The sequence below is a fragment of the Cucurbita pepo genome, chromosome 10 (assembly GCF_057944985.1).
Source record: "Cucurbita pepo subsp. pepo isolate OVF chromosome 10, ASM5794498v1, whole genome shotgun sequence".
Classification (NCBI taxonomy): Eukaryota; Viridiplantae; Streptophyta; class Magnoliopsida; order Cucurbitales; family Cucurbitaceae; genus Cucurbita; species Cucurbita pepo.
The window spans coordinates 19,033,808-19,060,179 of record NC_141807.1 but is presented as its reverse complement, the minus strand read 5'-3'; the positions used below and the strand labels follow the sequence as shown (position 1 = coordinate 19,060,179).

Here is a 26,372-nt window from a genome sequence, read left to right as displayed (position 1 = left end):
AGAATACAACCTTGCAGTTTCGAACAAAAAAGCGAGGATCAAAACGTATAAATATTCTTACAACAAAAATTTCATCATAATTAATTGAGTTGAAAAGTGAAAATACCTTCCGAAGATTACTCAAGTAGATAATGGCTTTGTCGATAGAACCCGATAGGACCCTGTTTCTTTCTGCTGTCACATCTACATCGATATCAAAGTCAGGAATAACATACCCCGAAGAAGGCCCAAGAAGAGGTTCAACACAGGGGGATGAAGTTTCAGTTCTAAGATTTGTGAGATTGTTCCTCCAACGCTTCATCCACAATTCCTTGACTGATAATGCAGTCAATTTATGAAGTGGCAGCAGTTCAAGGCCAAGAGTTAAGAGAAAGTAACACACAGACTGTCAGAAGAAAAAAAAAAAAAAAAAATCAAATAAGAACAAATCTATTGCATATATAAGATTTAGTTATTATAAATTAATCACTAAGAAAACAATTAATATCATACTTGATCGATTATCACCACGACGACTCGTCAAAATGTCGACCAGCCAAAAGTAAATGCAATATAGTTGTGACCTAAATCTTACTTCTTGATACTCAAACGGCCTGGCATTCAATAATTTATTTAAAGATACTTATTGACTATTGTTAAAGATCATGTATTTGTTTAGATTGCTGTCAGTTAGTATCTAATTAAATCTCGTTAGGAGTTAGATTTAGTTTTTGATTTGATTTAGTTTTGATTTGATTTGATTTTGATTTGTTTACTGGTTTGTTACCAGATTTTCTCCCGATATTTTAGGTAGATTTTCTGAATATCTTTTGTATTCTCTGTATAAATATGGAGCATTCTTGCTCTCCAAAATTCATCAATTATTCAATCAATCCCTCTTTCACTAACAATTGGTATCAGAGCTATCTTCTTAAGGGATCTGTGAGATCAAAATGGGAGGAGAATCCAGTTTTTCCGCTGTTGCACCACCAGTTTTCGATGGAGACAATTATCAAATGTGGGCAGTTCGTATGGAGACTTATTTGGAGGCCTTGGATCTTTGGGAAGCAATAGAAGAGGATTACGAGGTTCCTCCGCTTCCAGCAAATCCTACTGTAGCACAAATCAAATTACAGAAGGAAAAGAAGACAAGGAAATCAAAGGCGAAAGCTTGCCTATTTGCCGCTGTATCACAAATGATCTTCATGCGAATAATGTCCCTCAAAACAGCAAAGGAAATCTAGGATTATCTCAAGGCCGAATATGAAGGAGATGAGAGGATTCGTGGAATGAAAGCCCTAAATTTGATTAGGGATTTCGAGTTGCAGAAGATGAAGGAGTCAGAGTCGGTGAAAGAGTACTCTGACAGACTTCTCAGCATTGCCAACAAGGTGAGATTGCTTGGTTCTGTTTTAAATGATTCAAGGATCGTTGAAAAGCTGCTAGTCACTGTTCCAGAGAAGTTTGAAGCCACCATTACTACTCTGGAGAACACCAAAGACTTGTCAAAGATTTCTCTTACAGAGCTCTTGAATGCTTTACAAGCACAAGAGCAAAGGAGGTCTATGAGGCAAGAAGGGGTGATTGAAGGTGCCTTACGTGTTAAGCATCAAGACAACAGCAGGTATAAAAACAATAAAAATTTCAAAAATCAATTGACGTATGGAGATTCATCTGCCAATTATCAGAAGACAACAGGAGGAGGTTTCAAAAAATCCTATCCACCTTGCCGCCATTGTGAGAAGAAAGGTCATCCACCATACAAGTGTTGGAGAAGACCTGACGCCTTCTGCTCCAAATGCAATCAACTTGGACATGAAGCTGTGATCTGCAAAGCCAAAGATCTGGTGAAAGAAGTAGATGCACAGGTAGTTGATCAAGAAGAAGAAGAAGAAGAAGAAGAAGAAGATCAATTGTGTATGGTCACTTCTTCCTCAAGCAAAGAATCAAGCGAGAGCTGGTCAGTTACTTGATAAAGACTATAAAGTGTTGTTTGAGAATAAGCAGTGCTTGATCAAAGATGCTAGTGGCAAAGACTTGTTCAATGTCAAAATGGAAGGAAAAAGCTTTGCTCTAAATCCGACGGCCTTTATATCCAGAGTTAGTGCCACTGAGATTTGGCACAAAAGACTTAGACACTTTCATCATCGAGGTTTGCTTCAGATTCAATCAAAGAAGCTGGTAGAAGAACTCACTGACATTGATGAGGACATGTCTCCTTGCCGTACTTGTAATTTTGGGAAGCAACATAGGCAACCCTTTCCTAAACAGGCATGGAGAGGCTCGAAAAAGCTGCAACTGGTTCATACTAAGCTTTGTAGTCCTCAGCGAACACCATCATTAAATGGTAATCTTTATTACATTGCTTTTATTAATGATCTAACAAGAATGTGTTGGATATTCTTGCTGAAGCAAAAGTCAGAAGTTGCGAGTGTATTTTGGAAATTCAAAGCCAAAGTTGAGAATGAAGATGCATGCTTGATTCAGACTATAAGATCAGATAATAGCAAGGAGTACACTTCAGAAACTTTTAACCGGTTTTGTGAAGAGGCTGAAATTGAACATCAATTGACAACACCATACACTCCTCAACAGAATGACGTCACTGAAAGGAGCAATAAATTCATAATGGAGATGATGAGATGCACGCTTCATGAGAAGGATCTTCCAAAACGTTTTTGGGGAAAAGCAGCAAACACTGTTGTGTGCTTGCAAAATCGAATTTCAACAAAAGTTGTGAAGGGTTTGTCACCATTTGAAGTTTGGTATGGTTACAAACGTTCTTTAAAGTTCCTTAGAGTATTTAGGTGTCTTTGCTTCACTCACATTCCATAGGTCAAGCGTGATAAGCTTGACAAAAAGTCAGAAGTTGGCATCTTTGTTGGGTATAGCACTATATCCAAAGCTTATAAAGTTTTTCAACCACACACTAGTCATGTTATTGTGAGCCGAGATGTTCATTTTGCTGGAAATGAGCAATGGAATTGGGAAGAACTTACGAAGGTGAATCAGATTTCTAATGCACCAAACAATTTCTTTGGTAGCATGTTAGAAGAGTCTGAAGATAAACGACTAGAAGAGTCTGAAGATGAACGACAAGATGCTTCGGTTGATGATGCACCTGTCAGAGGAGGAGCTTTCAGTGATCAAGAAAAACAAAACTTGGGAGTTGGTTGATCGACCTCTAAACAGAACGATAATTAGAGTAAGATGAGTGTTCAGAAAAAAGCTTGGAGTTCACAGCATCTAAACAAGGAGGAGTGTTAAAGATCATGTATTTGTTCAGATTGCTGTCAGTTAGTATCTAATTAAATCTCGTTAGGAGTTAGATTTAGTTTTTGATTTGATTTAGTTTTGATTTGATTTAGTTTTGATTTGATTTGATTTTGATTTGTTTACTGGTTTGTTACCAGATTTTCTCCCGATATTTTAGGTAGATTTTCTGCATATCTTTTGTATTCTCTGTATAAATATGGAGCATTCTTGCTCTCCAAAATTCAATCTTCTCATCAATTATTCAATCAATCCCTCTTTCACTGACAACTATCTTTATCATTTTTCCATCTGTTGGGAAATAAAATTATCTTCAATTTAGTCACTTGGAAGAACTTCCAAATTATCAGGTCTAATTGCGAGGACAGTTCAATAAATTGTCACAGAAACCTTCTATTGAAGCAAGAGGAACATACAAACCTGTACACAGAGATAACAAATTGAGGCACCAGTAACATTCCAATCATAAACCCCATCGGTTGTTTTATCTTTCATCCCCTGCCGAAGAAGAGCCAACGAGGCTAGTCCATCAGCAAAGCAAAACCCAGGTGATATTCTGAAGAAATTCTGCACGAACACCCGAGAAAATCAGAAGAAATTAATGTTAAATGCATGCATGCTGATGAGGGAACAAATTTACTGAGAACAGAGAGCACAGATAAGCAGATCTGCATCAAGATGTCTAGACTATCAATATTATTGCCACAGTAGCACACGGACACGAAAATTAATGGTAATGAGATAGAAGTTAATAATCTTATTGATAATGACTCACAGATGTGCACAAAATACATAGATAAAAGTCTATGGTGATGGCATAGTTGGTTGATTCAACAGAACAAGAGAGAGTCTAAGCTTTTCTGTCACTATCAATAGAGAAGGGTATGTGGTTTCTGTAGCAGAGACTGGCATGAATAAATCCTTCTCTTTTTTTTTAATCTTTTAATTACTATTTAATAACCTTTTCTTTCATAATTAGTTTCCTTATTGTAAGTTTCTCGTTTTCATCATGTATGCCATCCCGTGTATGTTATTAGCACGCTTATGTGCGTATTCGTGGTCCATTGTGGAAGTCATATGAACCCTAATTCAGTTGGAACCCTAAGTCTCTTTAATTGCGAGTTTCATTAGTCTTCCAATCGATCCCATACAAAGCCCCCACACTGACTGTTTTTTCAGCCATTCCTAATTTACCTCTCCTAAGCCCGTTGAAAAGTTTTTTTACGAAATGATGGTAGGGGTTTATGAGCGTTTCTCTACGGAATGATGGTAGGGGTTTATGAGCGTTTCTCTCACTCTACAGAATGTTTAAAATAGAAAAGGCTTTTGATAAAATCAGTGTTCTTTGTCTCCTTGTCTCTCCTCTCTCGACATCTCCTTCACAAATACGCGAGTAGTATTTTCGCAAAGCGGTACTTCACAAATTAGTGAGTTTTATTTTAACATTTACAATGGGAGGTCTCATATAACACTTTAATTATTCTTATCGAGACCCAAAATACAATAGGAGATGAAAATTGAAAACCATTTAGGAGAGTATTCACTTGTTAGCAGACCATCTTGAATAAACAGCAATAACAAAGGCATGAAGAGAACCAACCTTAAGAAAAGAATTTGTTTTTGCCATTGTTTCAATAAGCCCCATTATGAATGAAATAACCATAAGAATAAGTCCAGTGAAAAAGTGGACCGACAGAACCACATTCTGCAAAGAAAATGAGACAATATTTTGGTAAATAATGATGGTTCATACCATTTAGATACAGTAAAAAGGTGATTTTTCTTTTACCTGAGCCACAGTATGGTCGAAAAAGAAAAATGTAAGGCAATATGTTGATGATGCAATGGCCATTCCATACTCCAAAAATATAACGGCCGTTGCTATGAATCTACCTTTACCAATGAATTGATCCATACCTGCATACATTTTTGAAATCAAACAAATACGACAAAAAAAAAAAATATATATATATATATACCAACGCACTGCACAAAAGTTATCGGAACTCATAGGTGTACAAAAGAAGACTGACATTAATTTTGAAGAAAAAGGCATAGATGAAAGATGTTAGGATCGCTCAACAACGCACACACTCAATCAAGATGAACACAAAGAACATGAGAGAGAAAATTCAAGAAGGAATATTAACTAAAGGTTTTATTGACAACTTCAGGTATGTACACCAAGAGAGAACACACTCGATCTTCAGGTATGTACACCAAGAGAGAACACACTCGATCAAGATGAATACAGAGAACATGAGAGAGAAAATTCAAGGAGAAATATTGGCTAAAGATTTTATTGATGACTTCAGGTATGTACACCAAGAGATAACACACTTGATCAAGATGAACACAAAGAACATGAGAGAGAAAATTCAAGGAGAAATATTGGCTAAAGGCTTTATTGATGACTTCAGGTATGTACACCAAGAGAGAACAAACTCGATCAAGATGAACACAGAGAACATGAGAGATAATTCAAGGAGAAATATTGGCTAAAGGTTTTATCGATGACTTCAGGTATCTACTAAGAGAGAATACAGAGCACTGCCCAATGGGATATATATATATGGTTTCAATTTACTAAATATAGCTTTAACAGATTTAAGCAGATACATCTCTACCAAATCTTTACGAAATATCTACCATATATATATCTTCTCTACCATATATATCTCTACCAAATCTTAACGAAATATCTACCATATATATTTCTACCAGATCTTTTACTATAGATAGGCATCAGGCTCCATAACCCAACACGAGATGTGAAATAATGGAACAAACTTACTGAATAAAACTCGAAATCATCAAAACTCTGGAAAATGAATAATTAGAAGAGAACGAACGTACCAAAGATGTAAAAGAGTACTAGTGCTAAACAAGTAGGAACCAAGAAGCTTATAACGTCCCATAGGTAAGTAGATATCCAATATGAAAGCATCGAAACCTGGTAACAGTATATTGTTTGAAGACAAGGTCAGGCTTAAATGTTTTAAAAAATATGAGAAGCAAATGAAGAGATGCCTTACCCCACTGATCATTTGCTGGTGTTTAGCTTTTGTTTCACGTTCCTGCATAAATTTAGATAATTTTATCATGTTTTGAAGAACATTTTCGAAGCCTTATAACTTTTTGTAGATATATAATTAGATTGTTTTCTATGATAAAAGAAGCATCTCTTCGTTCTAGTTTCTGATACGTCGGACACCACGCCCATTTCTATCTCCGATCAAGACCAAGACAACAACTTCATTTGGAGTGAGATCTTTTCAAACATCTTTATAATACGATTGAACGTAAATTCAAAATAAAATCTTTACAACTATGACCATCGAACCATGACCGTCGAACTGAGTACTTTAGTGAATACCTAGGGAACGTTTTAAAGGATAAAAACATTTTACAAACATTTTATATCATCCCACTTGTCCATATACCCCTCAACAAAATAAAATTGTTGAGTGAAAAATAGACATAATATTTTTAAGCATGTTCCCAAGTATTTATGAAGAAAATGTAATCATGATTACCTACCTGATCAAATAGGATCCCAAGTCTTCAATTTAGTACTCTTGAATATCTTACAACTGCATTTTTCTAACTACTCGCATACGATCTATTTTACAAAAAAAAAATTTGGTTGCACTAGGTCACAATCGCACCCTCTTTGGACATTTACAAGCGATTGTGTGGCACTCACTCTTAGCATCGAGTGAGTCAGGCAACTCGAATTCATATCGCCTAAGGCCAGATGATGTATTCTCAAGCCTCTGGCCCCGCTTTGAGAAGACGGTTTTAGAAAACAGGGGTACAGAGACTTGCATTTGGGTCTCAATTTATCAAATTTGCATAAAATAGTCCCTGTAGACTCAACCTGATCTAAATACTACCTTTGATTGCATATTCTTGCATATGGAGATTTGCAGATCATCTAACCACTTGAAATTTGACATATTTTCGACGTTTTCTTCGATTTTTTACTCCATCCTAAACCCTAAAACACCCTAATTCAGTGAACTAACACAATTAGCCAGGTAAAAATATCAACTTATTCTCACGTTAAAAAAAGTATCAATACTTTTACAGTTGGGATAACTTGTGATGTTCGATTAAATCATAGGAACCAACGTGTCACTTTTAAAATTATGAACACCAAATTGAAACCCGACTCAAAGTATAAAGACTAAATTCAAAATTTGTGACCATTGAGACTAATTCGGATCTATGTCAAACCATAACAAACACTCAAAAATAATTTATAATGTGTTAAGAAGGGATCTAAAAGTACTACCTTCACAAGTGAGACAGCAAATGATGCAGGAATAAAACAGAACGCTATATTAACGATGATAGCAGCAGCAAAAGCATCCAAATCCTACAAAATGACAAGATTTTTCTTCATTGAAGCATAAAAAAGTACTGACATAAATAAATGAAAGAGATAATACAGCACACAATATTAAGATTTCTTGTAATACAGAATTTATTAGATACGAGAAAACTTGCAAAACAATCCAGTGTTCAGTGAATATAGGAGCAATGAAGCAAGAGATAGTAAATATATTCTCTATTTACTACACAGGACAAGTGTTTTTGGAACTTTAAACTGTCGATATACTTTTACTATATGTGGACGAACAAAGCGTGGAATCTCTATTTAAAATGTAACCTGTCACCGTCTTTGAAACATTGAGTTCTATAAGTTCGAAACTAACAATGTTCAGAAAAGATCTGCAAGAAGGAAGTCATGAAGAATATATGGTCTAAGTTATTTCTAATAAGAGCATCTTCCACAAACTTCATGCATACCAGAAGGACGCATAAGAGAAATGCAGCCACAGAATAATAAATCTATTTCCTTACATAACAGGTAACATATTTTAGGATGGCAACATGCCAAATGAATACTCTGCAAGGAAAATAATTACGCTGATGGATGACGATTCAGGTCAAGAACACAGCGGGCCAGAAGAGCATATTCCTTAGAAAGAGGAATATTTTATGAAGAATGAGATGAGAGAGATCATCATTTTGGGACTCGACACCGTTTTATGATTATTATTATTTTGTTAAAAAACAAAGGACTTTCTATTAAGATTCTAAAGGAACATGGGAGGGATTGGACAGAACGTTGCCACATAAGGCTACTTGATTTTTTAATTCTCCCTAAGAAACAAGTAAAGAGATTTCCATTAAGATTCTGAAAAGTACAGGAGAGGGATGCATAAGGACCAAGGATTGACACAATACGAATCTTCTGGCCTGTCATCTTTATCTTAGAGTTAACAAAATTCATACACAGCAAATGTACCCATACTCATATAAAGAGAAAGAAATCACGTACATGACGTTGCAAGCGTTGGCTTTTTGTCATGGGAAGAGGGTGATTTCGTGTTTGAATAGTCATATTCTGGTCACCAGTAGCAAGCCTCAGAACAGCAGCATTCACCAAATTGATAAAGGTTGGAGCAGAATGCTGACAAGAACAATTGTGAAGTACAGTATATCCTATACTGCCATCAACATTCTGATCATCCATTACAATCGCTCCATACCTAAAGAGCATAGAAAGTAATCATAAATGGACGACGTAATTGAACTGCTGCTTTTGAGGAGCCATGTACACAAATACAGCATATGTTACAATGTGTTCTATGCTAGGATAGACGTAATGTTATAGCATTTATTTATATATATACTTGTGAAGCTTCAAAATTCATATTTATAATTTTAAATAATATGAGAAGTAAGGAATTCAAGGGCTCTCTTGTAACTATTTTAATTGTTATTACAAGTTCATTTTGTTTTTAAATTTAGGATATTTCATTCCTAAATTTCTACTATATGTGAAAATACAAGTCTCTTAAAAGATGCCGTTCATGCCAAATATGATTTAGTCAAAATCAGCAGCCTCCCCACTATTCGTGGGCATTTAGCACCCAACATTATCAAGCTCAAGAGCATAATTGACAACCTCAGCCATTTTACAGGGACGACTCTAAATCTTTCTTCTGGCATGACATTAAGCTCAAATATGAAAGACTCTTTGTTCAAGTCATCAGGACAACAAAAATTGCGATCAACGAGACAGAAACAGAGACACCCGACAGTTGTCTTAAGAAAACCTATTAGAGGCAGAGATTCAGAGGATTAAGCTCATTCACCGCCGCCATACAAGCAAATACCCCCACCACATTACCCGGCCGTATTCTTGGATTATAGAGAAAGAGGGCATTTGCAAGAATATCTGGGTCACAAAGCTCCACAAAAAATGCAAGGTCTTCTTTGGTTTTAATCATTAGGAGCTACCAACACAGCTGATGAAATTTTTACAAAAAAAAAGAAAAAGAAAAACATAAGCGAACAAAATTCAAAGGATAAAATCCTGCTACAGCTATATGCCCCAGTTAGTGCTCCATGTCCAACCACACTGGGCCGATACGAACCACTAGTTCATATCCTGCCCACCTGCTTCTCACTTCTGGTTCCCTTCCACGGGAATTCCAAAATTCCTTGGGTCCAGCACAACATTAAGATTGCGTTATTATAAACCTTTTATCGCCCTTTTTCTCCTTCAGATAAAAAATAAACTCTGTGGCTCCTTCCCAGTGCAGCTATTTGTAGGGTAATTTGGTTAATCATGGAAGAGATTACCAACAACTACCAGTTTCTTATAAGAAATATATATTTAATATAAATAAATTGAGTTAGTTCAGCTCCAATCACTTTAAAATAATTACTTTAACTTCCTTCATTTCAACCTGTTCCCTATAGGCCTAAGCTATATAACGGCACAGGAACTGTCCATTGTACTTCATATTTTTTTAAGATTAATAAAATAATCATGGTTTTCCAGAACTCCACCAAGATTTGATACCAAAGCTTTGGAACTCCGCCTTCACAAAAATGACAGCATCCAAGAATCTGGCAGTAGGCAGGCAAATGGTCCAACTCCGACAGGCTTCACATGGCTGTGCTTGAATTTCAACGCTGCATTCTTCCTATGGAATGGCTACCCAATATATCAGTTTAAGAAAAGGTTTAGTAATAGAACCTAAATGTAGTTGGCTGATCATTGCTTTCCCATAATTAGTGCGCCTAAACTTGGGCTGTAGGAATCTTAGTGACAAGTGGGAAATAAAGATCAGGTGAGGCAAACAAATGATCAGACTATAAAAGCTTGGGGATTTCCAAAATTCCAAGTGACTGCATGCTTCTTGAATTGCTAGAACCCTAGTTGGCTACAAAATGAATGCAACAGCCTATGAGGTCCAAGAAAACCCATAGTTCTTCTAAGCATCAACTACAACATGACTTTTAAGTTACTCGGGTCTGTATTTATACTCGCATGAAATCCAACAACCAAAGTGCTCCAAATCATCTTTAGAAAATTGAAACACCTTAATATTCACGTACAGTTTATGGTTTTGGGTTAAGACTGTCAGTAAATGTGGAATATGGGTTTCCAAATTAAGGCTGTAGACCAAAACTTTATTGTAATCAACACAGGGTTGGTAGAATGAAGGGAATCCTAAAATAAAGACGGTAAAATGAAAATAAAAGACAATATAACTAGGAGTAATATCTTTCAGCCCATTTGGATATTTGATATTATTTCATAGGCATAAATATTAAACATCCGAGATTTAAATGCTTGAGACTTAAAAAAAGGTGAAACGGTTGATGGAACTCAAAAAACCTTTTTGTTCCGAGGCCTAACCTCCAAATAAATTCCAAAAACAATTTGAAGTTATCATGTTAGCATAACCCACAGCACATCAAACTTCATTAGCCATGAAGAAACTGGGACTGACGTTCCTTAGCAAAACTATCAACGAAGAAACAAACGATCTAAAGTGCAGTATCCATACAAACTTGATACACACAAGAGAACTAGAGAAGTTAAGAGTGTCGATCTCGATTGACAAGAAATAAGATCATTAATCTAGAATTCGCACAATCAAGATTAATCCAAAAGCTACACTAAAATATTTCAGACTGCATAAAATTTAAAAATATATGTCAGCACACCTTGATTGATAGGATTCATTGAAGCTAGACATCAGATATTCACTCATGGATAGTAGAATTGGTCCCAGAGTTTCCCCTGCTGCTTCTATTGCATCGGAAAATGCTTTTTCAGCATCAGGGAACTTATACGCACTAGGTTTATATTTTTGAATCCAGCCACCTTTAATACAGTGTGCAACCTGTGTCACCAAATAACATTCAGAAGAATTAGTCTTCAGATTCAAAAACAATAAAATGAAGTTAAACCTCAGGAGTATCCATTGCTGTCAAGCGAGATAGTCTACATAACAAAGAAAAGAACAGGTTAACATGATAACTGATAACCTGCTGGGAAATGTTCCACTGAAGATCGAAAGGAATTGGACCACCACCACCACCACCGATTAATTGTGGATTAAATTCTGAAGTTGTCAAAGTTACCGACTGCTGGTCTGGATGTGGCTTGAGCCTAAGAAAGAGAAGACCAACAAACAAGAATACAACAGGAATCAAAAGTTGGAATACAACTGTCCTGCGGTCTCTACGAGCAGTTATGGCCCTCTTAATAAATAATGCTTTTGAATGTTGCCAAAACTTTGATCTCCATAGTATATCACACCCACAGCACCCTAAACTCAGAAAGTTTATAATACTGAAAACTGTTGAAAATACCAAACCACACGCTCTTTTTACTATGAAAGCCAAGAAACCAGCCTTTTCAGATATCCCAAAATACTGAGATTCAGTGATTTTGCTAGGCGTATGATGAACAGAGATATTAGAAACCACAGAACTACCAAGGAGAGAACTTTCTTTCTGCTCACTGGGTGCAACCTCTAAATCACATCCAGCAACTTTTAGGAATACTTCCTCAAGAGTGGTAACAGATATACCGTAACTTTCAATTCCAAGATGGTCTTTTTCATCACCAGTATTAGTATCCGAAGAACAATTCATTTCGGAGTTAGAAACTGATCTTTGCATATAATTTTCAATTTCCCGAAACATGCTCTCAAATGAAGAAGCAGATGATATAGGAAGCTTAAAGGAGATCTCAGTCCCAACCTGAAAAGCATGGCAAACATTCATGTACAAAAGGAAACACAAAAGGACAAAAAAAGGTCAAAATTGCCTTATGTTAAACTACGAACTTCAGAAAAAAGTCTGTGCCCATCAATTTTCCTGGTTACCAACTTTATCCGTGCATTCAACATATTTTGAATACATGTTCTTAATGGCCAAGGCATAATGAGCACTGATATAATATACTAATCCTTGAAGTAAAGCCTGGTTTCTGGAAGCAGGGTTGCTGAAAGCTCGTGCACAAAAAAGTAAATATATATATATATACACATTGAGAAAGATGGAGAGGGGAGAGGAAAACATACTTATGAATAGAAAACCAACTCAATAAATAAGAATCAACAAAGCAGGCTGATAAGTTCATAGGTGAACTGCGAAAACCTTATTTTCAACATATTTCATGAGACACTCCTGGTGAACAATGAAAACATTGAATCGTGTTTGCATATATTTTCGTTCTTCAATCATTGTCAACCGAACGGGCTTTTGTAGCATCTAGATACAACTGTCAGTATAGCTCATGCAAGAGATTTGATTAATCGTGAACATTCTTCAAAAAATTTCAAGCATCAGCTAGTTTCGGGTAGGCTATTGGTGAGCCTACATAACTACACTATTGCTTATAATTGAACGGAAAACAATGAATAGGCAGGTGAATTGATTACCTCACTCACACAGACTGCTGATGGAATGTGACGATAGATGATATCTGCAGCAACGGATACAGTAGGTGCAGACTGAAAGGAGACATTGTGACAAGGAATGAGGCCAAAGGTTGCAGATTATTGAAACCATCATTCAGTAAGTTCATAACGAGAAAAAAGTTGGAGGAAACCCTCACCTTCACTAAAGTAAGAGTATAACCAACTCCATACTGATGCTTCAAGAAAAGAGAACTGTAAAAAATAATAATAAATAAATAAAAGAAATGAAACTAGAAATTATGGTTTAACTATTTATCCACTAGCCTAGAGGGAAGTATCAACAATATAGTGTCCACATCGACTAAATTTCCCATAGTTAAGAGTTTTCTATGGGAAGACTTTGTTTTTTTAAGTTTATTCTTAGTAAATATTAAGGGTCAAATTTTAATTTAGTTCATTAGTTATTTGTTTCTCTTCTTTCCTTTCTTGCATCGTGTCTTTTATCTATATTAATTAATGGAGAATACAAAATTTTCGGGACTTATAAAGTTGTAATCAATGTCAATATGCTTCATTTGATCACGACCCATGATGTAATTGAATCGTTTGCACTGACTATGGAGTCATGCTACCAGAGGCTATACCTTCCACAACATTTCAGAGATCCATTAGCCATAATGGCTATCCGATCTCCCAGTTCATCAGCTTCATCCATTGAGTGTGTTGTCAGCAATATAATCCTACCCTTTTTTATCTTTTTAATTAATTGCCATGTCAAGCGCATTGAGTATGGGTCCATTCCACTTGTAGGCTCATCAAGGACGATAACCTGTAACATTAAAATAATAAACATGTAGGAATTATTGAGACGTAGCTTAGCTTTATTTAATCAATAAACCACCTTGCTGTCCCCTATCAACGCTATTCCTAGGGACAGTTTCCTCTTCATGCCGCCAGAAAGAGCCTTCACAGGAGTGTTAATTTTATCAGCCAGGCCAACCTGCGCATAAGGATAGAAATAAATGAACGGTTGATCTTTTCAAACCGATCCCAGTGAACAATAACACAGAGGTAAAACAAATCTGATTATTTTTCACATCAAAAGTAGGAAAAAATTGCAGTGTGAGTAAATGAACTCATCATTCTTTCCAAACAGTACATTTAATTGTTATCTACCATGCAAAATACAAAGAAGAAGAAAATCAGGTTTCTGAGCTAAATCATATGAATTAAAAGTTCTACGAACAGGAAAGCTTGGCCAAAACTTTGAACAGAAAATATCCATTAAAAAAATGACATCGAAACCAATAGTCTTTCTGCAGCTACTACTTGTTAAAGGACATTCCATATTCAGCCGAAATGCCCACAACAATTCCGCCCATTATCGTGAAGAAAATCACGTTTCTCGATTCATTCATATCAGTCCATTCTTCTGGTGGCCAAAACTAAGTATGTTAATAAAAGAAACATAATTTTTACTAGTCAACCCATCATAATACTTGAAAATAATTATGAAAATATAAGTACACCACTGTTTTCAGAACAATCTCCCAAACAAAGATGGAAATGTTTCCATTTTTTTATGTTAATGGTTGCAAGTGTAAATTATCTCCTCTTTAAATTAATTCTCGGAGAGGTACATGTGTAACCAAATACCTAGATACTAGGTATCAATACAAATAAATTAGGGAAGTCACCTACATTCCTTATTTAATAGGATTACACAAATATTTCTCAACTTAAGCCTAGGAAGTATACAAACATTCCTTGAATCATGGTCATTCCTAAAACACTCCACCTCAAGCTGAGGAGTCGATATCATCCATTCCGAACTTGGATACTAACTTATGAAACATTGAGTTGTGAAGACCTTTCATTAGTATATCTACTAGTTGAAGCTACGAGCACACATAATTAAAGCATATGAACACCTTCTCTAATTTCTCCTTGATAAATGTCGATAATTTCAATACGATTTGTCATATCATATTGGGTAGGATTATGTGCAATATTGATAGTTGGTTTATTGTCGTAGTACAACTTTATCAGATCATCTCCCTTAATCTGTAAGTCATTAAGAATTATCTTCAACTATAAGAGTTCACATAGCCCTTGCAATAACTCATAATCCTGATTTGATAGATGATCTAGCAACAACATTTTGCTCAACTCCTCCATGTTACCAAATTAGCTCTAAGAAAAGTACAATACCACATAGTAGATCTTCAGTCCAATATTGATCTAGCATAGTCAGCAACGGGGTAAGCTTCAAATGTAAAGGAATTGTTCCGTTTGAACAAAATTCATTGACATAAAGTTCCTTTCAGGTAATGGAATACTCTATATATTGCCTCAAGGTGAGGCTCCCATGGATCATGCATGAATTAGTTAATTACACTCACTAAGTATGCTATGTCTGGTCAAATATGAGCTAGATATATACGCCTTCCCACTACGGAATACTCTATATATTGCCTCAAGGTGAGGCTCCCATGGATCATGCATGAATTATTTAATTAAACTCACTAAGTATGCTATGCCTGGTCAAGTATGAGCTAGATATATGCGCCTCCCCACTAGCCTCTGGTACGATTCTTTGTTCATCGCAAGTTCTTTCAACTCTCCTAATTTTTTATGTGGATCCACTGGCGTTGGTGCATATTTACATCTGCTTTCTCTGTTTCCATCAATAAACTCATCACATATTTCTGTTGTGATATGAAAATGTCCAAAGCTGAGTATGCTACTTCAATATCGAGAAAGTACTTTAGCCTTCCAAGTTCTTTCATCAATTTCCTTCTAAGTTCAAGCTTTTCTTCTTCATTATTTTAAGTGACTAAGATGTCATCTACACACACTAGAAGCATTGTAACTCCCCTTGATTCTAAGTGTTTGGATCTCCTTGACATTTCTTATATCTACGGTCTTTCATTACCTTCGTGAGTCTTCTTGTTTCTTTTCATATTAATTTTTAAAGAGGTACATGTGTCTTTTATAATACAGAAAAGCTAACTAAATCCCTGGATACTAGGTAAGAATAAATCCCTAGGTACCTAGGTCAACTACTTTCCTTATTTAATGGGATTACACAAATATTTAGGTACCTAGGTCAACTACTTTCCTTATTTGATGGGATTACACAAATATTTCTCAACTTAAATTTCTGAATTACACCAATATTCCTTAAATCAAGATCATTCCTTTGACACCAATTCGTAGAAGTTTATAAGAGTTACAATGTAATGCAATGACAAAAATGATTCCATTCACAATGAATAACCTAAGAAAGTATCAAAAAGATTTATGCAATCAAGTATGAAAGAACAAAGAATAGCAGAAATTATTAGTCATACTTGCACAAAAAAATCCATGGTCGTTTCCATCGAAGGCTGCAAAACTAGAGAATATGTATGCTATTCCAATAGAAGCCTGTTTAAGGAAAACTTAAAAGTTCTTACTTCATTAACCATATCAACAACAGTCCTTTCCAAACAGTCTTCTTTCACTCCTTTCAATGTGGCAAATATTTCCAAATGCTCTCGTACCTGTATGAAGTAATGAAATGAGAAGCATCCAATAAAACTAATATAATACCAAGTATAAAACTAAACCATGAGAATGAGACGAGACAACTAAAAGTTGGAACCATTTCAAAGGTATATGGAAACTAGTTGTAACAGGCACAGAAACAACGATACATGTATTGACATGAATGTAATATTAGTCTCAAGATACATATATACATATCTGTGTGTGTATTTTTAACTGGAAACAAAACTTTTCATAGGAAAGATGAAAAGAGACTAATGTTTCACAAGATACTAACTATAAAATGAACAGAATTACAGGGACATATAAAAGCATTCCAAATCAAAACGAAAATCCTAAGGAACACAACCCTGAGGAAGCTTCAAGGAGAATTGAATCAAATCAATCTATCCAGGAGAAAAATCTATCAGGAACAACGTTTGACTTCAAAAAGCCTTTGATTGCTCTCCAACCAAAACTCTAAAATAAAAAATACTGGCTTGCTCTTCGAAGGTTTTGTATCTTATTATGGTCAGATTTCAATTGTGGGAGTGTAACCGCCCAAACCCAATATTATCCTTTTTGGGCTTTCCCTTTCGAGCTTCCCCCTCAAGATATTAAAACGTGTCCGCTAAAGAGAGGTTTCCACATAGACAGACTCTGCAGATAGGATGTAAACGGACTCCACTCTTCGCCTTTCCATTGTTGGCTTTCCTATTATCTTAACATCTTCATAGACTTTCACATCTTTTGGCCCAAATAAGACATAGTTTCCTGATGTTGTGGCACTGACAACAAGTTCTTCTTTATACCCGATACATGATAAACATTATGTAGTGACACTATATCATATTTATTGCCATGTATGATTGTCGTATTGCCGATTTGAGCAATTGACAACTGTGTGTTATTTGCTGTGCGTACCATAGGACTTCCTTTGTACTCTTTCTTGTCTTGCAATTTTCTCTGATCGCCAATCTGTGATTTGAGCATCCTAAATCAACGATCCAGTCATTCTCATAATCGATATGCTCTCTCATCATCGCCATGAGTGCTAGCTCATCTTCTTCTATGCCTAGTACCTTTGCATCTCATTCCTCCTTCATCTCCATGTTGGAGGATGTCATATTGCTTACGACATATTTTTTCTTAGACCAACAATCCCTGGACATGTGGCTCTTCTTCCCGCAATTGTACCAAATACCTTTAAATCTCTTCCCTTGAGAGCTTTTGTTGTCGTTTTTCTGAGCTCTCCCTGGTTGTGCAGTTCCTTGGTGGCTTCTTCCTTTGTCACCATTTTTGTATCCACGTCTGGTAGACGGCATAGGGTTGCTTCGACATTCACTTGTGTAGAGTGCTTATTCTTAGCCCTTCAATGTGATGTCTCCCATTTGTTTAGCCATGGTTTCTTGGCTGGCTAACAAATTTTCAAATTCTACAAGTGATGGTTGAGTGGGCCATCCTTGTACAGCAATAATGAAGCTTCTATATTCTGGTCGTAATCCGTGGATAATGATCCTCTTCATTCGAGCTTCTCCAAGGTGGATTTCGGGTCTAGTTCAGGAATCTCACTGCAGATCGACTTGACTTTGTGGAAGTACTGAGTCATTGTCATGTCACGTTGTAAAATTGATAACAACTCGTTCTCTAGAAGTTGTAGTCTCGTATCCTTCTTCTTTGAGAACAACATCACGAACATGTCTCATGCTTCTTTCGGTGTCCTGTCAACCCAAATGTGCTCTAACATCTCTTCTTCGATTAAGGTTTTCAAGGCAAACATTGCTTTGCCTGCTTTGATTCTCCATTTGCACAATGCGTTGTTAGAATTCTCCTCTGGCGACATAGTTTCACTCCCATCAACGACCTCCCAAAGGTCCTGTCCTTGTAAATAGGATATCGTGCATGTTGCCCACGTGTTGTAGTTGTTGTTGAGTTTCTTGATTCCTCCAATGATTTGGAAATCACCCATCGTATTGGCAATACCTCAGTAATACCAAACAAGTCTTTTCGACATAGAACTTGCAGAGTAACCTAAGAAACTCACTCACTAATAATCTCAATAAATCGTGTCTGATGTGGAAGATCAGACAAAACTGCAACCACAAAGCATACTAAGAATTCAAAGAGATCAGGCAACTTATACTAACCTCACTTTAATACCAGATTGTTGAACACAACTCTTTGTGGGAAACACTTGCACTTGTTATGAACACCAATCAAGAAAAGATTACAAGACACTCTATAGAAACTAGAGCACTCTGTGCTTTGTATTTCTTTTGGGATGAAAACCCAAGTAAGGGTGGAGAGGTATTTATAGTAGAGACTAGACAATCTATTTCCTACAATATCTCAATCTTTTTCCTAAAATATTTCAATCTTTTTCATAAAATATTTAGATATCTTTATTCTTAAAATGCCTAAATCATTTTCCTAAAAATATCTAGGTATCTTTATTCTTAAAATACTTAAATCATTTTAGCAAACGGCTCATACAATTATTGGGCTTGACCCTATTGAGCTCGTGATGATATTTTAACACACTATTTCTCATATGTTTGCACCATCTCAATAAAGTCGGGCGAGTAGCTATTAACATGGACACCAAGAACACTATTAACATAATGGAAGAGTTGGGAGAAGATAGATTATTTACTTGTTTTTAATGCCTGACATTATTGACTTCCATGACTTACCGATGAAATTATTGGAAGCTTCTTTTATTTAATTTGAGTCATAGCCATGTAGAATCGATTTTTTACGATATTGGAAAAAAATCATCTGTACTTTATTTTCATGAATATATTCACTTTTTCCTAACTTTATTTATATATCAAATAGTATTTTTCTTATTTTTACGTGTTTAAAATTAAGTATTTATTATTCTTACATATAACATAACTATATCTAACACTTATTTAGCATTTTAATACATTTGTCTTGCTTCACTAAGGCGTCGTTTATTTGTCACCATAGAGTGTACGTTACACCATAGACTGCACATTACGCTTTGAAAACACTGTCAGTAGTTCATTATTACTATGCCTTTACTAATATCCTATTTATCTCCTATATAGTTCATTATTACTATGCCTTTACTAATATCCTATTAATATCTCCTATATACCTCTTATTGCTACTATCAGATTGCCAATACATGGACAAAGAGCTTGTTAGGAATCACGACTCTCCACAATGGTATGATATTGTCTACTTTGAGCATAAGCTCTCATGGCTTTGCTTTGGGCTTCTCCAAAAGGCCTCGTACCAATGGAGATGTATTCCTTTACTTATAAACCCATGATCATTCCCTAAATTAGCCAACGTGGGACTCACCCCCAATAATCCTCAACAATCCTCCTCTCAAACAAAGTACACGATAAGCCTCCCCTGAGGCTTATGGAGCTCTCGAATAGCCTCTCCTTAATCGAGACTCGACTCCTTTCTCTGGAGCCCTCGAACAAAGTACACTTTTTGTTCGACACTGTAGTCACTTTTGGCTACACCTTCGAGGCACACAATTCTTTGTTTGATATTTGAGGATTCAATTGATATGGCTAAGTTTAGGGCATGGCTCTGATACCATGTTAGGAATCACGACTCTCCACAATGGTATGATATTGTCCACTTTAAGCATAAGCTCTCATGGCTTTGCTTTGGGCTTCCCCAAAAGGCTTCGTACCAATGGAGATGTATTCCTTTACTTATAAACTCGATCATTCCCTAAATTAGCCAATGTGGGACTCACTCCCAATATTCCTCAACAGAGCTTGTATCTTAAAAACTCCGAACAATTTCACTGGGCTTTCACCTCGCCAGGTAAACCATGAGTAAAATTTCGACTATAGAATCCAACATTAATCCATGGGAAATACAACAACGAGCAAACTTCCGGGGGCAAAAATGGTTGTACATAAGCAAACACTTGAACATGAAAACAACTAGCAATCTCGCTGTTTGCTTTTGTTTGTCATAATTGTCTAGGAATAGAAACCAGGCTGACTGTCCTCTTTATCATTTTTGCAAGGAATAATAATAAATATAGTAATAAGCTCAGGATATATTAGTAGTGACAAAGGAATAAGCTAAATATTTTTGCTTACAGTCAACTCTGGGAAGAGAATATCATTCTGGGGACACACACCCAACCCTTTCCGTATCTCTTCCTACAGAAAATTTAACAAAAATAAGTATCAAGATTGGAGAAAATCATTTTGTACAACAATGCCAATAACAAAATCATGACATTTCAACAAGATACGACATAATAGTTTAGATAAGAAAATATATATATATATATATATATATATATATATATATATATATATAAATAATAATAAAATTTTTATAAAAAAAAAAAAAAAAAAAAAAAACTGATAGACAGCAAAATGCATCATTTACAAGAATCTACAAACAGTCCAACCCTGTATTCAGAAGGGAGCAAAACGCACCACCCTTTTCTATAAGAAAAGAAACTTCGTCCGATACAACTACAAATGTGTATGAAGTATGATATCATCCGTTAGTACTTTTAAGATATTGATAAAAAGATTAAATTTACCATAATTCATCAACTTAAACTTTTAGATTGATTAGTGTTTTAACATTGAACCATAAAGCAGAAGATCCAATATCCAAACACATGTCATGACATTTCTTCCGTAATTAATATTGACATATTTGTTGCAAGCTAAGGTACCTTAGTCTTATTTTTTATCTACGTCACTGAAGTACATAGACCTTTTATAATGGAGAAAAAATAACTCATTCCCTAGAGAATAGTTAAGAGTACAGAAAAGTAGAAACACCAACTAATTCCCTTATTTAATGGGATTACACCAATATTCCTAAGAATAAGGTTATTTCTTCAACACTCCCCGCAAGCTAAGGAATAGATAAATTGGATACTAACTCATGAAATATTGAGTTGTAAAGTTCTTTTGTTAGCACACAACTATAACAGCTCACATAGCCTTTCTGCAATAGCTCAGAATTCTGATTCGGCAAATGATCTAGCCCCCACATTTTGTTTTTTACTTCTCCATGTTATCAAATTACATCTGAGAAAGTACAATACATTGTAGTAGACCTTCTGTCCACTATGATCCAGCATAGTCAACATCAACGAAAGCTTCCAATGCAAGGGAGCTCTTCCATTGAACAAGATTCCTTTTCCTGAAGTTCATTTCAAGTAATATAGCACTATGGATCATACATGAATTGGTTAATTACACTCACTGAGTGTGCTATGTTTGGTCAACTATGAGCAATATATATAAGCCTCAATATATATCCGCTTTCCCTTTTTCCGTCAATAAATTCATCACATATTTATGTTGTGATATGAAAATGTCTTGAGCTATATACGCTATTTGCCAACAAGTATTTATTCCTTCCAAGTTCTTTGATCTCAAATTCTCTTGTCAATTTCCTTCTATGTTCAATCTTATTTATGATGTCATCTACACACACGTAACTGCCCTTGACTCAAAGTGCTTGAGAAAGAGTGTGATCTCCTTGACTTTACTTGTACCCACTGTCTTTTATTACCTTTTTGGTTCTTCAAAACCATGCCCTTGGAGTAAAAATTCTTGAAACAGCTATCATTCATGTCTTCAAATCTAGTGACCAAAGTGATGCCGTCAGGGAGAAATCCCAATGGTTGGAGTGCAACCTTTTCCTTAATATCAGAACGCAATCCTCCCACAAATCATGCAATCAATTGTTGTTCAATCTCTGCCAAATCAGTTCTTGCATCAAGTCTATGGAATTCCTCCACATATTTTTCCACCGTACAGGTACCTTGCCTACAACTCTATACTGATTGTACAAAATTTGCTCATTATTGGCGAAGAAAAATAAATCCTTCATTAGCTCCTTCATTATTTCACAAGTCTTGATAGGTCACTTGCCACATAGTTCGGTTGATTTCTAACTATCCCACCAAGTCGAAGCTCCTCCCCGTAATTTCAGTTCAACAAGATACACTTGCTTTCTTCTCGCCCTATTAGCATACTTGAATGATCTTTCAACGTTCTTAACCCAATCCAAAAAGGCCCGATATCCATTTTACCACTAAAAGTACGTATGTCAAGTTACATCTTGTATTCATACTCATTTCTCCTTTATTCTTTGCAAATATCACTTACATCTTCTTCGCTACTAGATGAATCTAATTCACAGCTTAGTCTACTTAGATTTACCTCTTCCCCAGCTCTTTTGAATCTCAATCTCGAACAATGAGGTAGTCTTTTGAATCTCAATCTCGACAATGAGGTAGTCGTTCAAGGAGGACTGCTGAAAACTCCCTTTCTTGAATAAAAATAGCGTTGTTAGCTTTTTCTGGGTGCCTAGGACCTTCTTTGCTGTCCCTGTTTCTCACCTGAGTTGGATTAATCATGAGTTGTGCTATTTGTCTTGTCATTGTAACCATCAGATAAATCATCTCCACCGCTTTCTGTAAATTTTCACATTGTCCTTCAACCGTTTGCAAGTGACTGGCCATGGAGGTTGGGGAGAGAGCGTGGAAAGTTCTGCTTCTTTCCTGGTGCCTCGGGTGTCTGTCTCCACCAGCAGAAGCAATTGTCTTCTTGATAGCCATGAGTCCAAGGATCTTGGAGCTCTAATAATCAGAGAACAGGGACACAGGGCACAAGATGGAGACATGCTCGTCGCTTCTAGCCGCCTTAGTCCGTCACCCAAAATCCAAATCAGCACTGAAAAATATCTCTTTCTTCCTCGCAGCCGGGCCGGCTTGGAAGCAAGCTACCTGTTGCCTATCTAACCCCCTTTTTTCTTATTAGTCAGATAGGTTGCCCTTTTCTCTAATAATCACGTATCTTCAAAACATGATATACAAAAAAAAGACTTGACTATTTTTGTTACTGAAGTTATTTTACAAACAATAGAGGCTTCTGTATTTATAGAGGTTAATCTCTCACATGGGTTGATGAAATAAAAAGCCCTAAACAACTAAATCAATAAGCTTCGGAACATATCTACGCAATAAAGACTAAAATACTAAAGACTGAAAAAAGATCTAACCGAACTACATCACTTCTTATATAAGAGGAGTTCTTAATATATAAAAGGAAAGAACCAGAATAAGAATAGAATCAATACTACACGGTTACAGCTAATTAACATATTTACAACCAAAATAAATGAAGAAATGGATAACTCCCAAACAAGATAATTGTCCATTAATTCAAATGCGTATTAGTTTTGGGGACATTTTCCGTCATTTAAGTAAATAATAGTTAATTATTCTTGTAAATTGTTTAAGTTATTTCATAAAAGATTGTAATTCTTCAATATTTTCTATTACACGTACAGAATGGAGCTTGTCAGCTACAGCCTTGAAGAAAGTTATCAACAGTTATGGAAAAAAAATTATAAATGGATATACAAAAAGGTGGAATGAAATAGAAAATGTTCAAAAGAGAAACTTAGGCTGCGTAAAACACAATTTACCATGTCTGTTACGATATTCTTTCCAAGAACCAGAGCATCCCCAGCAGTAGGAGGAAGAAGACCAACAAGCATGGATATTGTCGTACTTTTCCCAGCTCCATTATGACCTGAAAAATAAAAAATCAAATTCAATGATCGTATACATTAAAACAAATTATATGAACACTATTTTCTACTATGTTCTTATATGTTTGAGGCGTGTCTTGAAAAGCACCCTCAAGCAGTGCAAAGGCATCTCACTTAGCTTTCACTGGCATGTTGAAAGTACAAAATACAAGCCCGTACACTCTACCAATTCAAAAGACCATTTGGGAAGATTTGATGGACTTTATTTCAGTTTAACAATTAACCAAACGAGGTAACAATTCTATTTTCATTACACTTAATTATTTTAGTAAGATGATTCCTTATTTTTAAGCTTTTAGATGCTTTCAGCCTCCCAAGTTTGGATAGCATGACTGTTGAACAAATGTTTGGAGGGCTGATTTTGAAACAGCATATGAAGGTTCTTTAGTTCAACGTGTATATAGCTTTTCCTTGGTGTGGATACTATGGAATGAAAGAAATAGTGAGGTCGCAACCATGAGAGAAGTCTCAATGAAAATGTATTATATTCATTTTCTCTTTCCGGACACAAGTCTAAAATTTTTGTAATTGCTCTGTCATACAAACTAGTTGGAGAGCCTTCTTGTAACTGCAGAATGATTCCAAAAATCAAGCTACTGAGTTTAAGTTTTATGCTAGAAGAAGTGTCAATCAAAGGAACAAAAACCAAATAGTTGATCTTTCACAAAGCTAGCCTCAAAACTTGGGTTACCCATTTTCTAGTCCTAAACCATTCAATAAACATTACCAATTTTATCAGATCTTGATGCTCTCATAGCGGTTAGAAACACATTCAAAGCTTGAAGCAAGTGAAAAACTCTACCATATCTTCTAGTCAAAATGCAAGTCGTATGCAAATGGAACTCTTTGATCACTCGAACATGTGAACAACAAGAACATTTTAAAGAATGCTTAATAAATAGTTACAGAGGTAGATAAATGAAAGCACCAAAGAAACAAACCTAAAAGAGCTAGAATCTGATTTTCATAGAGAGTGAGTTGTAAAGAGTCGACAGCACAAAATTTTCCCATCTTTGTATCATAAACTTTATGAAGATTTCTTATCTGGATGCACCTACAAATAAAGTTATGGTGTAAGTAGAGAAGATGGAATTAATTAAGGCCAATAACTAACAAACTATAAGAAAATGACCTGCCATCGAGCTCTTGTTGCTTCATGTCCAAACTTATACCCTCTACTACAGTGTCAAAGGTGACATTACTAGATGCATTAGCATTTTCTACAGAAATTGCGTCAGCAGTTTTACATTCTATGGGAGTTTGATCTTCGATAATACTCCTTTTTCTCGAGAAGAAATTGCGGAGAAAGCAGCTCCATGAATAACCAAACCCATTTTCCCTTGAAAGAATCTAATTAGTAGACAATAATTTAGATACAATTCAAAAATCAAAAGAATGAGTCAGATAGATGCAATAGTTCACAAAACAAACTATTTATTTTCGATAGAAAAAAAGACCATAAAAATGGAAGAATCAGCATATTGAAGTCATTACTGCAAACCAAAATCCACCAGTGTATTATACCAGGTAAAAGATTAAGTGAACGGAAAACCTTTGACCTTTTTGATCAATCACTATTATTAAAAAGGGTTGATCTAATTGAAAAGGGTTTAAACAAGAATTTAACAATCACTCTCTCCCGTGAAACTCCTTATTCTATGATTGATCCGACCATTTTCTTTAGGTGGAGGCTGAAAAGAGGTTTGAACAGAAGTCTAAAGAGATTTGACAGCAGTCTAAAAAGGCTAATGCTGCACAAAATAATAGGTTCAAAAAAATTATAAACACAAAGTGAGTGCAGAATAACCTGAAAAACATAGATTGCTGGTCCTACAAGAAGAAAGGTCACTTGAGTCTTGAGTGTCCATAAAAGAAGGGCAAAGGAAAAAGAGCCATGATGATCAGAAAATGTAATGTTGGCCGCTACAGTGGCCACGTTTGCCAAAATTTCAAATAGTTAGTCTACACAAGGAATTGGGTATACTTGTGCTTCTTACAACTTGTTTTATTAGTTATGTTTTAATTGTAGTTATTGACCGCAAATCAAAATTTGGAGTATTCTTTCTTGACTTCTCTTTTTCTTTTCTTTTCTTTCTTTTTTTTTTTTTTTTTTTTGGGGGGGGGGGGGGGGGGGTAAAGGAAACGGATTTTTTTATTAACGAAGAAAAAGAAATGAATACAACGAAAGAAAGAAACTACTAAATGTAGACCTAAAGACAGAAGAAACAAACAAAAACAAAAGACAAAAGGGAG

At 35.6% G+C, this 26,372-nt stretch overlaps 1 protein-coding gene across 2 annotated transcripts in view; it reads right to left on the bottom strand.

Annotated features, from left to right (window-relative positions):
* Positions 1 to 26,372, bottom strand: part of ABCA1 (ATP-binding cassette A1) — a 61,752-nt gene that overhangs the window by 8,291 nt on the left and 27,089 nt on the right. For both annotated transcript variants that reach the window (XM_023688099.2, XM_087127934.1), the window contains 19 exons: positions 25,252 to 25,469; positions 25,061 to 25,173; positions 23,994 to 24,100; positions 20,624 to 20,686; positions 16,454 to 16,540; positions 13,897 to 13,995; positions 13,640 to 13,824; positions 13,193 to 13,247; positions 13,017 to 13,088; positions 11,614 to 12,333; positions 11,290 to 11,468; positions 8,603 to 8,813; positions 7,550 to 7,633; positions 6,288 to 6,329; positions 6,109 to 6,205; positions 5,042 to 5,169; positions 4,853 to 4,957; positions 3,673 to 3,819; positions 107 to 385 (listed from right to left, as the gene is read on the bottom strand). In XM_023688099.2, the coding sequence (XP_023543867.2) occupies positions 107 to 385; positions 3,673 to 3,819; positions 4,853 to 4,957; positions 5,042 to 5,169; positions 6,109 to 6,205; positions 6,288 to 6,329; positions 7,550 to 7,633; positions 8,603 to 8,813; positions 11,290 to 11,468; positions 11,614 to 12,333; positions 13,017 to 13,088; positions 13,193 to 13,247; positions 13,640 to 13,824; positions 13,897 to 13,995; positions 16,454 to 16,540; positions 20,624 to 20,686; positions 23,994 to 24,100; positions 25,061 to 25,173; positions 25,252 to 25,469 (2,991 nt within the window). The remainder of the gene's footprint in view (positions 1 to 106; positions 386 to 3,672; positions 3,820 to 4,852; positions 4,958 to 5,041; positions 5,170 to 6,108; positions 6,206 to 6,287; positions 6,330 to 7,549; positions 7,634 to 8,602; positions 8,814 to 11,289; positions 11,469 to 11,613; positions 12,334 to 13,016; positions 13,089 to 13,192; positions 13,248 to 13,639; positions 13,825 to 13,896; positions 13,996 to 16,453; positions 16,541 to 20,623; positions 20,687 to 23,993; positions 24,101 to 25,060; positions 25,174 to 25,251; positions 25,470 to 26,372) is intronic.